The sequence below is a fragment of the Abrus precatorius genome, unplaced genomic scaffold (assembly GCF_003935025.1).
Source record: "Abrus precatorius isolate BTA unplaced genomic scaffold, Abrus_2018 Scaffold10, whole genome shotgun sequence".
NCBI lineage: Eukaryota > Viridiplantae > Streptophyta > Magnoliopsida > Fabales > Fabaceae > Abrus > Abrus precatorius.
In genome coordinates, this window is record NW_020874292.1 from 13,065,019 (window position 1) to 13,081,095 (window position 16,077).

General features: G+C 30.6%; 1 protein-coding gene and 1 non-coding gene across 2 annotated transcripts; both read right to left on the minus strand.

Moving 5' to 3' along the window:
• Positions 1-5,180: 5,180 nt before the first annotated feature.
• Positions 5,181-7,205, minus strand: LOC113862982 (expansin-A1-like). The gene is made up of 3 exons (XM_027496332.1): positions 7,076-7,205; positions 6,540-6,852; positions 5,181-5,487 (listed from the first exon to the last, which is right to left on the minus strand). The coding sequence occupies exons 1-3, from the start codon at positions 7,200-7,202 to the stop codon at positions 5,181-5,183; spliced, it is 747 nt and encodes a 248-aa protein (XP_027352133.1). The 5' UTR covers positions 7,203-7,205.
• Positions 7,206-10,367: 3,162 nt separating this feature from the next.
• On the minus strand, positions 10,368-10,440 carry TRNAA-AGC. Its single transcript has one exon. It is a non-coding gene; the product is annotated as a tRNA-Ala (tRNA).
• Between the last annotated feature and the right edge of the window lie 5,637 nt (positions 10,441-16,077).

Below are 16,077 nucleotides of genomic sequence, written 5' to 3' on the forward strand. Positions count from 1 at the left end.
AGATTGGAGAGGAAAGTGTTACTTCCTAAATCTAATTTTTTAGAAATTCCATTAATTCTATTGAAAATGTGCTTTTTCCTATGAAAAATATTTCCAAAAGTAGACTTATTTCATTCAGTAATATTAGTTTTAAATCTAGCTAAATTTCCATTCCAAGAGTTTGAGGGAATCCAGAAAGCCTTGACCTGATTATGAAAATCCTCATGGGCAATCTAGGGAGCAAGGAATTTAAAGCATCTACCACCCTCATAGGTATTATCTTTCTCTCTAACTTTAAGTCAAAGGTCATGATGATCAGACTTCAATAAAGGAATATTAATAAGAGAGCTAGAATAAAAGAAGAGACGCCAAGATTCATTAGCTACAACCTTATCTATCCTTTCTTTCAAGTTACCTTTCTGCCAAGTATAAGGGCTACCTTTAAACCCTATATCCTGGAGACCACAGACAATTAAGCACTTTGTAAAACCCTAAATTTGGATAAAGTTAGCAGGATTGCCACCCACTTTCTTTGTTTCAAATAGAATAGAGTTGAAATCCCCTGCAACACACTAAGTGATATCTATATTTGAGCTAAAATCCATTAGCTTATCCCAACAGTTCACTCTCTGCTTTTCATGAGGACTAACATAGGCAGAGGACAAGATCCAGTCCGCCTTGCCTTGACAACTAATTTTTAAATGAATGAAATGTCTAATTCTTTTAATAACAGTAGCCTTAATTTTCTTAGAGTTCTAGCAACACCAAATGCCACCAGAAAACCCAATAGAATCCACCTTTACTGATTCATCTAAGTTTATTTTTTTAATAACTCTATCAGCTTTCTCTAAATTGATCCTAGGTTCAAATAAAACTATGAAGTCTAATTTGTAAATATCAATTAATTCATTTATCAACCTCGAAAATGTCTTTCCTCCAACACCCCTATAATTCCAAAATAGACAGTTCATAAAAACCTAAACTAAAGGGTAAGAGCATCCTTAGGCTATTGAGTTAGGCTCTTATCATTATCTAATGATTGCATATCCACCAAATTGGTAGGACTCTCCTTGATTGGTGAGTTCTCCTCTTTAGTGAGTCTATTATAAGGAGGTTTATTAGGATAGGCACTGTCAAACATGTGTTGGGAATTTCAATGGAAGTCAGGATTAAGTCCAATTATGTTCTGGGCATAGGTACAATACTCACTATTATGCAGTAAACTTTTTTGAATTCTACTCATTAAGAGCAGGGTGTCTTGATTATCATGGCTATCTCTCTGTTGGTTAGTCAAATTATTACAAAAATTCCTCGAAATTTCTTTCTCAATAATATTCTCCTTATCCCTTTCTAACTTCCTAGGTTTAGGTGGCTGTTTATTCTTAGTCATTTTCTTATGAGAAATAACCCTAAATTCATTATTATTTTTCTATTCCAATTTAATAGGGGATACATTATGGGGACTCACTTTTTAGGAACCATAAGATACGGGAGCATGTTGTGATTCAGGGGGTGAACCTTGACTCATATCCTAGACAAAGTCACTTAAAATGTCAAAATGAGAACCTGATTGAATCTCTTTCCTTTTCCCATTATTAACAACATTATTGTTTGACTATACATGACATGGTTTCTTCCTAAAGTGTTTTTTTGCTAACATCCAAGGACCAAATTGGTCTATATCTTTAGCATTACTCCTAACCTGACTATCCTGATTTTGATTCCTATCTTCTTCTCTTGCATTTCAAACATTCCCTAGGTCCCTTCTATTTTAGAGTCACAACTCATCATCATATGATTATTTTCAGTAGTAATTTCAATACAGGTTTTTTGCCTATGCCCATAACTTCCACAATTAAAGCAAATTAAATGCAAACTTTCATATTCGACTTTAAATTCTTGGCCAAGAACCCTAAAAGATAGAATAAGAGTTTTCCTAAGATCTATCTCTATACATATTTGGGCAAATATAAATATACCTCATTTTATGATAAGTTTTTATAATTTTTTCTGTTAAGATTTAGTTTTTGAAATGTTAAGATGTTAGGATTTAGTTCTTGTCGCCAACATCACTATGACATTTTTTAATCTTTTAATATTTTATAATTTAAAACTAATATTTATAAATAAATTTTTAAATATATTTTAAATATTTATAGAAAAGTTCTTCTTTAACCTTTTCTTCTCTTTCAATTATTCTAAGCATTATGATCTTGATGAGGATAGTTTGAGAGGTGTTGCTTTGATGTACTTCTTGTTCACAGTGTATGCCATTGTGGTCATGATTTTAAATGTTGGTGTATTTGGAGTGTTGGCGAGTTACTAGAGCATGAGGTTTAGGGAGGTGATGAATATGTGTGAATACAACTTATTTGCCATTTTTTTGGTGAAATTATTTCACCACAACACCAATAAAAACAACATAAACATTGTGATTTTCAAGCTGTAATCAAAGAATGTCCTAACATGATTCTTAATTTTTAAACATAAACTTGGTGGATTTCTTATCTACACAAGAAGATCCAAAAGCCATTAAACCCCAAAATGTTCCATAGGCTTACGCTGATGGACAAAAACATAAAAGGAACACTTCAAATATCACAATTTATCGTATGCATAACCTAAAATTGCATATGCAACTTATGTCACTGCCACAGATGTGTGCTCTTCCTTAGCTGGAAATGAAGTGAAATGTAAATGATTTTTTAGCATTCAAGTTGTTGTCCAGGAGTAGGTGATGACAAATGCATGTCGGTCCTCTCTGTCACAATCGATGGATCTTCTAAAAAATATAATAGAACTCCAAGAAACCAATTCTCTTTCATACATTTCACCAAACATCTTTCGAGCATCATTTAAACAACACAATTTTCCAGACTTTCTAAGCATCAACTCATAGACTATACTCAACACCTTCACCTCAACCCTACCATAAACCCCTCTCATCTACAAATTCCCTTCTCATTGCCTTCATGTTGCACCTTATGTTGATTCTAAATTCGTTGCTTGCCCTTAAAAAAGCCGACATGGAAGCCAAGTTCAAACAAGTGTTTCTCAAAGAGAAGAAAAACCTTTAATACATGGGGTTATAATATTAGTATCTATGTGTTTGGTTAGTAGAGCAATTTAACTACTTTCCCTGATCCATTACAAAGAGATGAAGGATAAAGATTTGATCGCCCTCCATTTGTTCACCTACAACATCCTCATTATTGTTGCTTTGCAAGCATGACAAGGTGGGATTCAAGGAAGAGGAAGTACAAAAGAGAAAGGGGCTAGGTTTTAGAAATTTTTCTATAAATATTTAAAATATATTCAGGAACTTATTTATAAATATTAATTTTAAATAATAAAATATTAAATAAATTAAATAATGCAATGATGTGATAATAATGAGCTAGTTCAATACATAATAGAAGAGAGGTTGACAATAAAAATTAAATTTTAACATCTAACATTTTAGAGATTAAATTATAATAAAAGATTGTAAGAACTTATCATAAAATAGACTATATTCATAGAACCAACGTGTATTTAAATTTTTAATAATTAAGTTTTTATTTTTATAAATATTTATTGAAATTTTTTTCCAAACTATTCTTAATAAATTTTTCTATAATTTAAACATTTTTTGTTGATATTTAAACTTAGACAGGTTGAATTTAAAATAAAATAATAAATTAAAAAAATTAATTTGTACTAAAAATTTTAGTTTTTAAATTTATTAGAGACTGCTAACAGATACTGTCCCTATTGCTATTTGATATTCTTATGGGAATAAAATTATTTTGTAACTTTGTCAATTTTTATCCTACTGTTAACCAACGAAAAGATTGAAGCATGAAACTAACTTTATTACATTGGCCTTGTTGATTAAATATGCATGTGCACGTATAAAATCACATGAAAGCATAAAATTTAAGCTTTCTAATTTATATTTATTTATTAAACTTTTACTTTTTTTCTATCTTTTAAGATATAATATTATAGTTTTATGCTAATTTAAATATTATATAACTTAAATTTTTATATAATTTTATTTTTCTTGTAAAGAAAATTTGATTATGTTATTTCTCTTTTACCAGAATAAAATGATAAGCTCATCCTCGGGAACTAATATTTTTATTTTTTGGTAAACAGAACTTAAATTATTTATTTGGGTTATTTCTATCATTAGTCCAAAGTCAGAAAACACAACGCAGTGGGCCTATGCCCAATTTAAACAAAGGACAGTTTGACACTTAATGCAAACCCGCAAGATTGCACAGCCCAAAGGATATCTTGGACTTTAGAACCATTTGGCATTCAGTTCCCTATAAACCAATATCTGCCACCCATAACACAAATATTATCTCTTCTAATTAATTCTGGAAAATAGACAATTATTAACAAACTGAAGCTATTGATTATACTGTCATCAGATAAAAAATAATTTAATTGTGATCAATTATTGCCAACGGTTATTATACCTCTTTTATATTATTGTTCAAACATATATTAGCACATTTTTTAAAATATTAAAATTTTCACATACTTTTATTACAATAAATCCTCTTGATGATGTTTTGTGAAAAGTCTTTTTCTCTCAACTACGATAACTGTGTTGTGATTTTCTTGCAAATCATGAATATTTTAAATTTTAAATTGGACAGTATGTTTAGAGTTTTTCCACACCCTGGTCTAATATTCTGTCATCAATCACATGACCAGGGGCAATTGTAAGGGGCAGCTTGCTGAGGTAGAGAAACACTAGGAAAACTTACGGGCAACGTAATTTTATTCCTTACATGTCATAGATTGACTTTTACACTCACTCAGCTACAAAGTTGAAGACAATGACTTGATATAGAAGCAAAACAACATGCTTTTCATTTTCAATTTGTGGACGACACAACAAGAACCACACCATAAACGAAACTGGCGGGTGGTAACGCCTAAACATCCACCTCTGCCACCTAAACTACTCTGCCTTTTACAAATGCAAAGCAGAACACAATTCCTCACAACACAATTCAAATGGCTGGGACCATCTTAAAATAAGCCCCTTTCATTTGCTCCTAAAACTCACCAGCGACTCACTCCTATATGATATTTCTTGATTTTTCAGTTATATACCAACACTTGTAACAAATACAATAATTTTAGCTACTAAATTAAGCTCTCAATGACTAAGTGTAAAGGGTTTAATTTATATGTTTCTCTTAAAGGTATTGGTGGCCAGAGAAGGTTTGACCAAAGGACCAGCCCGCAGGTGCAACATTGTAAGAGACCACGGTGCGTCCATCACTAGTAGTAACCTTAAAGGACAGGCTTTGACCATTAAGGTAAGTATTGCTTTGCCAGTTCTGACCCCAGTTCCTTGACATTGGTTGCCAATTAGTTCTTGAACCTTTGATGGAAACTGCGTGAACATCACCAGCACCACCAACGTTGGTAATTAGAACTAGGTTGAAGTATGAATGGCCATTGATTGTGAATCTGATGCCCCCTCTCTTTTGGCAAGGGACCCTATGTTATCAAAGTAAGAGCAAAAGAGAGATTCAAATGTTAGGACACAAAAAGGTATCAAGATAAAAAGGGTGCGGTCACTTTGTCACTGGAACATAATCCTAGTCACAAAATCACTCGAACATGAACGTCACGACTGGAGAATATATTCAATATGTATATTCTACGTAAGTGAGTTTAAAACTTCTTCACTTATTTATCATTTAATATTTTTTATAAAGACTAATCACTCCGATTAATTTGAAAGCTTTTATTAAATAAATTAATTTTATAGAACTTTATATAAAAATAAAAGTATACTTCATTATATGTTATATTTTCACAGGTAATATATACTTTTAAAATATAAAAAATATTAAATTTTGAATAATATATTTATAAATGTTTAAATTACATGAAATTTGATAAACATAATTATAAAGATGATATAAAATATTTCAATTGTTAAATTTATTAATCTCATATTATATAAATAGTTATCAAGTGTGTAAGTATGCAAGTTTAATGTTGATGTTTAGGGATGTAAATCGTTCCATTTATCAAAATTCTTTCACAAAAGCGAACAAGAAAATGTACGTAAGAATTATAGAATAATATGCACTGCTGATTTTATTTATAACTGTATAATTTCTTGTGAACAATATTACACGGCAAGAAAATCCTTAAAACCCTTAATTGGAAAAAGGGAAAAGATTCCGGGACTATGCTTCAGAATCAGACACAGGTTTAGTGCTTAGACGTTTCAAAAACGACAATTACCAGATTTTGTTTTATTAGGCATCAGATGAGTCGAGCAGTGCAGACATTTAGAAAAATTCCAAAAAACATTGTCAACCAGAGTATGTCGAGATGTCTCAAAGTTGAGTATTTTAGAAGAAAAGGAAATATTTAATTTAATTATTTTAAAATAAAATAATAAATGAATACGAATTTAAAATGTTAATTTATTATTATTATTATTTAATTTAAATAAAATAAAATATTTAGCTTCCCATTTTTTCTAAAAAACTTAATTTTGAACATAATTTAAGATAAAAAGGAAAATCAATTACCTTCGGTAAGCCACGGGTACTATTCCAGCTCTGTATTGAGCTATTTGTTGGAAGACAGGTTGGGAAAGATCAAAATGGTGAAGGGGAGGGTTGCACCATCCACCTGCATTATTTGGGAGTGCATTGTTTGGTGGACAGAAATTGGTTGCAGTGACCACAATTGAACTTGGAAGGCACCACCTTTTGTCATTAACACACTTAATCTCAAAACATGCCCCACAGCTTAACCCATTGTTGAACAAAGCTGTGCTCAAAGCAGCAGTGTTTGTACCATACCCTTGGCTATACAAGTTCCCATATCCACATGCTCCACCTGCAACAAAGCATGGTTAAGAAATTAATAAAATACATTGTTTATATTTTCTTATAAAATTATTCATTTTTAATTCCTAATGACATATGTTAACATTTTCTAAATATAACCTTTTTGTATTTAGAAAATGTCATCAAAATGATACGAAAATCAAAGTGTGAATAAATCTTGCAACAATTATGGGCAGTGTAAGTGGCATATGCTATTACGAAGTGTTACTAACCCATAGTGCCAGAGGCGTCACCCCCTCCATAAAAGGTTGCATGAGCATTAATCCAACCATAACCAGCCGCAGAGACATATGAGCCAAGCGAGAGAAATCCCACAAAGAGAAGCCCCAAAAGCGCCATTTTTCCCAGTCTTCTCAGATATCTTAGTGATGAAAAGAGTAATACCTTAGTAGAGATAGAGAAAGAAAAGAGAGAGTAGTATGAGTTGTGAGGAAAAGCAGAGGAGCATAGGTTGAGAATAAATACAAGTTGTGAGGGAGCAAAGAGGGTTCTTGCTTAACCAACGTCATGCCAACTAACTGACACAGTTGTGAGGTGTGGGGACCCAAAACCGCCAAGTGCAGCTATTTCATTTTTTTAAGCAGGGACAAGGTACTATTCCTCAAACCACGTGGTTTTAAATTCCTTTTGCGTGTGTTTTGGTATTTGCTACCAAAACCATGTCTCAAAATTCAAATAATTAGGCTATGCTGAATTGCTGGTGTCTAAGTAAAAACCGTCGTTGCAACTAGTAAGCAACGAGCCAAAGTCAGTTTCCTTTGAATCAGTTTCCAATTTACAAATAGCAAATTACTCAGCATCAACTACATAGTTCTGTTTTCGCATTAACTGAATTTGGTCAATTTCTCACCTCTGTGAGTGAACATAGACTATATTTTCTGAAACATTGTAGATTGAATGTGAATGAACCCTATGAACCTAAAATGGACAACCATACACGGAAGTCAGTGTATATATTTGGCATATATAAAATAACAGATTGTATAATTTCCAAGATAAATAATCAAACAAAAGATTCTTAACCAACGGTTTAAAGTTAAATTACTAGAACCGAGAAAACGGACATCACTTTTTCATATTCGAGGCAAAGATATTTTACTTCACGCCAACCCAAAGTGCTCTTAAAATAGAATTTATTAATGCATGAGTGTTGATGTTTTACGTAATCCGAATTATATTATCTAATTGTTATTGTCACCTATTCCCATAGAGTTTTACCAGAAGCTAGGACACCAAGTCAGCATAGCAAATTTAACTGTGCTGTAAACTAATACTAATTAAAGCACCCATTAATATTCTCACCAAACATTGCTCCGTCCACAACCACAAGCATATTCAAAGTTTAAAGCCAATTAATGGGTTTTGCAGTTTTACTTTCACATTGTGTCGCGAGCTTGAATTTCAGTCATGTTTTATTATGGAAAGGAAAATGCTAATTAGTACCCTAAACAATTTTTAAAAAATATCGTAAAGCATAATTATTCTGATGATTTTTAATGTATTAATGTGTCATTTTTATTAAAAAATAATATTAATTCTTTAACAAGTACCCTTATAAAAATCTTTTATTAAAATGCGGAAAAATCACAACAATCACTTCAGAACTCAATCAATGTTGTTCACTGAGTTTTACGACTTCCATGAAACCATTCCACGCTTTCAGACATATAAAATTAAATGAAAGGGACGAGGAGAAGTCTCATAGGGCGACGCAGCACGTGGGTGATGCAGTGAGTGATAATCTTGTTCGGTCATGCCGTGAAGTTACGTTCGGAAAAAGAAAATAAAAATACATACCCTACTCATTTATTACTCATATTTCATTCATCCTAGTTGGACATTGGTTCTATAAATGCTGAATTCACTCCATGCAAGGGGTTAAAGTTGCAGCATGTCATGTCAAAAATATTCTTAATTAATTATAATTGAATAAATCAATATTATTTATTATTTGTTATTCCTAAAAGAGAGCGACACTCAATAAAAAAGAATTTAAAATGCAAAAGCAATTCCTTAGCATGTGACTGGTATTTTCTTGTTATATTGTATACGTATCCTACTTTCCACTTTCGCCTTTTTAGCTTCCCATTGAAAACTTTATTTGATCTTTTTGGTATTCTCTTCTGATGAGTTCATCAGTACCGCTGTGTTTCCGGCCACTCTTGTTTGTTATGTCTCATTCAATTTATCGATACCGAACAATATTAGTATACAATTTTTCCGTCAATAGCTTGGTCGCTAATCTTCTTAGGTGTAAAGGTATAAAAGGTAACATAGTTTGAAAATATTAAAATAAATGTTAATGAGATAAAGTATGTTACTTATACATTACACATATAATTTGAAAATTATTTTTTTATGACTAAAAAGAGTTGTTCACAAAAGGCTCAGGAACTTCCGCGAGAGAGTTAGAATGAAAATAATCGTATCTTCTGGTTCAATGTGAGAGACCAAAGAATAAAATTTTCCTCGTTGATGGTAGGAGCTAGAATTACTAATCCTGGTGCTAGGTTTGGGGAAAATTAATAGATACATAATGATAATCATATTAAGATATTCTATAAGGATTGTGGGAGTGTCATTTTACACTAATGTATGTTGGACTTAGGAGGTAAATAATTTCATCATAGACGAATTAATACAAGTAAACATTATACTGAAAATTATATATTTCTTGTAGACAAAATCTTAATCTACTTAAGATGAGTTTATTTACTTTATGAGATAATTTATACAAATATAAATTAACATTTGAATGAGTTCTACTCAGACGATAAGCAAATAGTTAAATTTGTCGCTCAATAATTTAATTTGTTTAGATAATTAATTCATAGGTAGAGCTTCAATTTAGAATATAGTTTAAAGATTCAATTTTGCCGCCTTGATCTCCCAAAAAAGTTGAATTGAATAATAGAAAAGTAAATTCGTTATATTAACTTTAAATTCGAGAACCATTATGTGGAACGATGTGTTACTATATATATAATTATTCATGTGTTTTATTTAATAACTTAATTAAACTTTTGAGATGATATAGACTGAGAGCAATAGAACCGTGAAAGAGTTTCCGAATTAATTCCAATAGCCGAATGAGATAGCATAAGATCCTTTTTCTATTGATTTTCCTTAGCACTAAGGTAGGGGATGGTAATGGTATAAGGTGGAAGGGTAAGAAAAAGAACGTAACTGAGCGTGACGTGAGTGAGGGAAGGGGTAGTAGAAAAGGTGTGAGGTAGCTAACGAGAGAAACAGGAACACATAGTGACGTTTATGAACGTGTTGGGCTATACTATAGAGGTAGAAAGGAAGTTAAAGGTGGTGGGTATATGGGGAGTGCACGTAGCAGCACATGCACTTGGGTCTCTCTCCTTTGTACGTATCAGATTCAGATACATGGTGTGGTTGCATGCTAGCTGTTCGCCAAAAGCCTGGATTACAAAACAAAAGAAGATGTTGATATTTCTGAGTACTTCCAAATAATAAAAACAAGGTCCACACCAAAATTGGAGATGCGGGGTATCGATCCCCGTACCTCTCGCATGCTAAGCGAGCGCTCTACCATCTGAGCTACATCCCCAACTCTTGATTAGAAGCTTTTCAAATTTATTTTAATATATTATCTGTTTATCACTTTAATTGCATGCATATTATTAGTGATAAACAAATACGTAACAATAATATATTCTTTTATTTTTTGTCCAAAATTGAAGGTATAGTTAATTCAGTATTTTAAATGAAGAGTGTCTATTATCGCTCTAATATAAATAATTTTTTATTAAAAAACTAGCTTTTTATTGTTATTCAAATTAATAAAGAAATCATGTAATATTTAATTAAGTAAAAGGATAATAAACATATTAAAATTTGTTTCTATTTAACATATACTTTATGATTATAAATAAATCCATGTATTTTTCTTTATTTTAACCACTCACTATTTGATCATTAATTTTTCTATCATTTTTAGAATTGATTTCAAATATTAAAACTTATGATATTATGTCAATTCCAAATTTTAACTTTTAAAGCATAAAAAATCTATTGTTTCTTATTAAAATTGGAATTGATATAAATAAATATTCTAATTACTAAAGATTCAAATGTTCTTTAAATATTGTACTATAATTGTACAAAAGGCTCATATTCTTGTACCAAAAGACGAAGCACATATCTTGGACTTTGAATCAGTGAATAATATGCATTAGGCATATTTGGACCAAAGTTCTATCAAGATTTGGGCTAAGTTTCTCCGACAATTGTGATATATAGAGAGTAACAAAATAGAAAGAAAGAGAGAGCCCACCAAAAATACACATGAGAGAGAGAGAGGAATAAGAGCAAAGTTTGTTGCTAATAAAGGGTCCACGATTTCATGGATCTGTGTTTGATAACATGGCCATTGCCCATTGCCCATTGCCCAGCTCCTAATGGGATACAGATATTCCCATATCAGTTATGGGCTTTAAAAAATTATTCCTTGGTACTTTATATTCTTAGGAATGTAATATTGCTTTATTTTACTCTTGCTAAGCGCTGGGAAACTTGTATTACCTTGAAACTTAGCCCATGAATGACACTTTCATTTGAATTTTAAAAATTATTTGAGAAATTTCATAGTTTTTTTTTTTTTGTAGTTTGCTAAACTTGCACTTGACAAAAAAAAAAAGATTATAATTTGTCCATGCACAAATCCTAACTATGCTAAATGAAAGGAGATTTTTTTGTTTGACATTCGGGTTGGTATGCTAATAGGTATTAAACCCTCGTTTTGGATCTTATAAGTTATATTTTTTCTCTCTTCTTTTTCCCAGTTTCTGTAGTTCTAGTCTTCTCTAGTGAAAAATCAGGATATGGCTCATGTTGGGAGCAAAATTTGCTTGTTCCTTTAACATCCTAGCTATTTCTTTTTGCCTGTACCTGGTGATGGGTCAAAATACATTGAGTCGTTTCTATGATATAGAAGCACAACTTTTCCTAAGGGCTTTGATTGAACAATAGAGTTTTGTAGAATTAAACTTACATTGCATTTTAGCGTCCTCTCTAGACGTATTAAATGAATAAATTCTAACTAATTTAGCCTTAATTTATGTGTGCTAAAGTTAAAAAGTTTATTTTGTAAAAAATTCATAGGACCAAAAACTTATTAAATTAAGTGGGCTAGGGTCATATATTTAATAAATATTTTTAAAGTCAGAATAGAAACATAAAAATTAACAATAAAAAGCAATGTTAACAAAATTTATTAAATTATCTGTTATCAAAATATTTAAAATGATTTATTTAAATGAAATTTTATTTATTAAAAAAATATAACACGATCATCATAAAAATTGTAGATATGTGATATTTAATATTGTAAAATTCATGAATGTAGAAAAATAACTTGTAAACTTATTAAAAATTAATAAATATTTATATATTTAAATTATGTTTCATCTTTTATATATATATATATATATATATATATATGGACATAAATCAAAGGAAGCTTGTTACGTATAAAGCTTAAAAAAAATAGATTCTTTAGTAAGTTATGTTGAGTAGTTTGTGGGTTATAATCTTCCCTATCATTTCAATAAGCCATAGGAGGAGGTCTTTTCGAAAAGCTTGAATGCGTTTTTAATATCTTTTCCAAATGTTGACATTGCTTAGGCTTAGTGACTTATCATGCATGTAACTTGTCCAACTAATTATGATGTTTGTTTGTAATATATTTTTTTTAAAAAAAACCTTGACATCTATGAGTGTTAGAGGCTATGGTAACAAAGAATGAATGTGGAGATGGAAAGACACCATTTTATTTTATTTTATTTTTCATGTAGAGCAAAATAATATGTCAAAAAAGTGTGTCCCAGTGAAGCCGTGTTTGTTTTTTCATACTCCATTCTATATATTAACTCTAATATTGGTTGTGGTATTGTTTGTCTTTATTATTATAGTGAGAACACTTATTTTCTTTCTCCATTCCCATATACAAGAAATTCGAGTCTATTGAACAACTTTGTGGAACGTGTGTTGTTAACTTTTTATTTTGTATTGATTTTGAGAAAAAAATATATATATGTGATGTGTAACACCCCTATTTTTGTTATTTATTAATTTTGTATTTTGTGTGAATTGTTAATGCATCTTGTTTGAAATTAAGAGAGTTTTAGGTGTGTGTAAGTTGCAGGATTTCTCGCTGCAGTGAGAAATGAGCGTCCAAAATCAGACTCTCTAATGAATCTCTTGCTATAGCAAGGACCCTTTCGCAGTAGCTAAAATGACAGACATCAAGGGAGAAATATGTCTGATTTTTTCGCTACAGTGAAAGAAAGGCTCGCTATAGCAAAAATGTCGCGAGTTGCGGGGTATTTAAGGGTTTCTAATTTAATAAACTTGGATTATAATTTAAGTTACGACCCCTCTTCATTCCCTCTGACCTCTCTCCTCCTTTTCTCAAAAAATCCTTGAAAAGCTCCAATCTTTCTTTGATCCAAGCTTGGGAGTTCACTCTCCTTGCTATTGCTAAAATCTTAAAGTTTGGTTCTCCATTCTTTTGGTTATTTTGTTGTTTTTCCTCCTCTAAATAGGATCTCTTATGATATTTAGGAAGAACCCAGCTTTTTGAGTAAGATCTCTCAAAAATCCTTCACTAAACTTCCACTTCAAGGTAAGAAAAGTTCTAACTTGTTACCAAGAACGTAGTATATTTGTGTTCATAAAAATGTTGTGATGTATAGATTGTGAATATATATTTGATTGAAGCATATTTTTGTGGTGTTTAATGATGTGCATGATCTTTGTTTTGAATGTATATGCATGTACGTTGTGAACTGAGTCCGAGGGAGACCAACTCTCGGCAATGATTGATTGATATATGATGTAGTAATGAACTTGAATAAAATAGATAAATGAAGTGATGAATAATATGATAGTATACAAATAATCAGTTCAGGATATAATAAATAATGAGTTTGGACCATAATGGCTAATAAGAAGAGTATATCCATAATGAAAAATATAGAAATGAGATGGAAAATATGGAAAGAGAAATGAATTATGAGGAAGGAACATGATAAGGACAAGTATAGATAATTTAGAGACACACTTGGGGTATGAAAGATGGAACCGATTGAGAAATCTTGAAAAATGAGGATGGTGGATGCTCTTCTTGAATTGCACGTAACAAATGAGAATAAGAGCACCACAGGCCTCACACTTGCTTCCTAACTTAAACTCATGACCATGCTTTTGGTAAAAGAGGCTGGGTTGACATACGTTATATCCATGTAACTGCGGCTATCCAACAACTATCTAAGAAAGACCTTAAGGGATCCTAGGGCAATGAAAGTGTGAAATGAGAATTTCAAGTGTTAATAAACAGGGAATATAATAAGCTGAGTAATTAATGATTGTTGTTTTTATATAAATATGATCTTATGGCCTAATGGTTTGTTGTATTGCCTTCGTTTGTATTATTGACCTAATTGTGATGTATGTTTGGGAATAAAAACAGAGGCTCATCTTTACATAACTTTTCAAGGAACCAGTATGACAACACACAGAGAGAACATTAGGCTTACAAATAGCTCTGTATAGTGTAGGTTAAATTATGTATTTAATAAATATCAGAAGATATGTTATTTTAAGTTGACTATGCATGTCGATGATGTACCTAGGAATACTATTATGTTGAAAATGGAATTATACTATAGTATGCCCTTAGATTTTCCTACAAATAATAGGATACACCACACCCTATGTATGTATCTTTACCAAGGCATGGTTAGAACTCCAACAATGGTGACTTACCTGTTCACATATTATGATCATGATTTCCTTGGGAGGCCGACTCGAGTCATCTTCGAGCGAGTTTTAGGTGTGGAAGTTACTACAGACTCTAGAGATCTCTATCTCGAGTCAGACGAGGATCTTGATTTTGAAGACGCATTGATATAGAGATGGCATAGGGACGACTAGTATCGTCTTCAGTCTCATGGTTGATAGACTGCTCATTAGGACTTATTATATTTTGTATATTGTAAATGTTGTAAATGAGTCTTAATGTATTTTGGTGTGATACTTTGCAAATGTCAACCCCTTATAAATTTGTGAAAACAATGTATATTAATGTTATTTCATGTTTCTTCTTAATTTGTTTAATTTCCATTATCTTGTTATCTAAATTTTATAAGTATGAGTAAATTAAATAAAGGTTTTGTATTTTCACACTTTATATATTGTGAATAAATGGACTTAATTTAAATTTTTCCCTCTAAATTTCAAAACTATTTTTCATACTACATTAAATAAAAATAAAGATGTTACATAATGAGAGAGATATTTTGTTTGTTGTGTTGATTTAGTTTAGGAAAGTAAAAAATAATAAATTTTTAGTACATAAATCTTCTCTATACATCTTTAAATTTGATTGATTTTTCACTGTGACATACATGTTTCTGATTCATAATTTTTTGTTTGCAATGATGCATTTTTTTATGATAATTATATATATGATTACTTTTGCTCTTCAAATTTGTCTTTCTATTTACCTTTGCCTTTGTCTTTGTGTTCCTATTCATCTTTCTCTTCCTCTACATCTTTATGAATGTTATTCTCTACATCTTCATCTATGTCTTTGTCTTCCTCTTCATCATTGTGTTCATAATGTTCTTTCTCTTCCTTTATGAAATTTTACCGGTTAGTTATGAACAAAAAATTATTTTCAATGCAAACTAAACATGTATATTTACATTTTCAAATTTTATTAGTAATGTCGAATACAAGTTACTTATTACACTTTATTTTCTTAAGGTTAGATATTAGTTATTCATATACCAATTTAGATCAATAGTCACAAGTCATCCTCCACTTTACTTATTGAAAAGCTCCTTTATTAAAAAGATAAAGAGAATGCTAAAATTACTCTAAACTTATAAACTATCACAAGGGTACTTACAATTTCATCCTCTTTTTTTTAATTTTATTATTACAATTTTACTTTTCTTTTCTATTTTAATTATAAAAGAAAGAATTAATGTTTGTTGTAATTTTTTATTTTTTATTATTTTTAACTATAAAATTTATTAGTATATCTTTATGATCAATGAATTAAAAAATATATTCTTAAATGATAATACGTAAAATGGTAGCCATTGTAAATAAAAATACTAAATTATTTTTCTTGTAAACTTTTAAATAAGTAAAAAAAATTATCCAATAACTAATATTT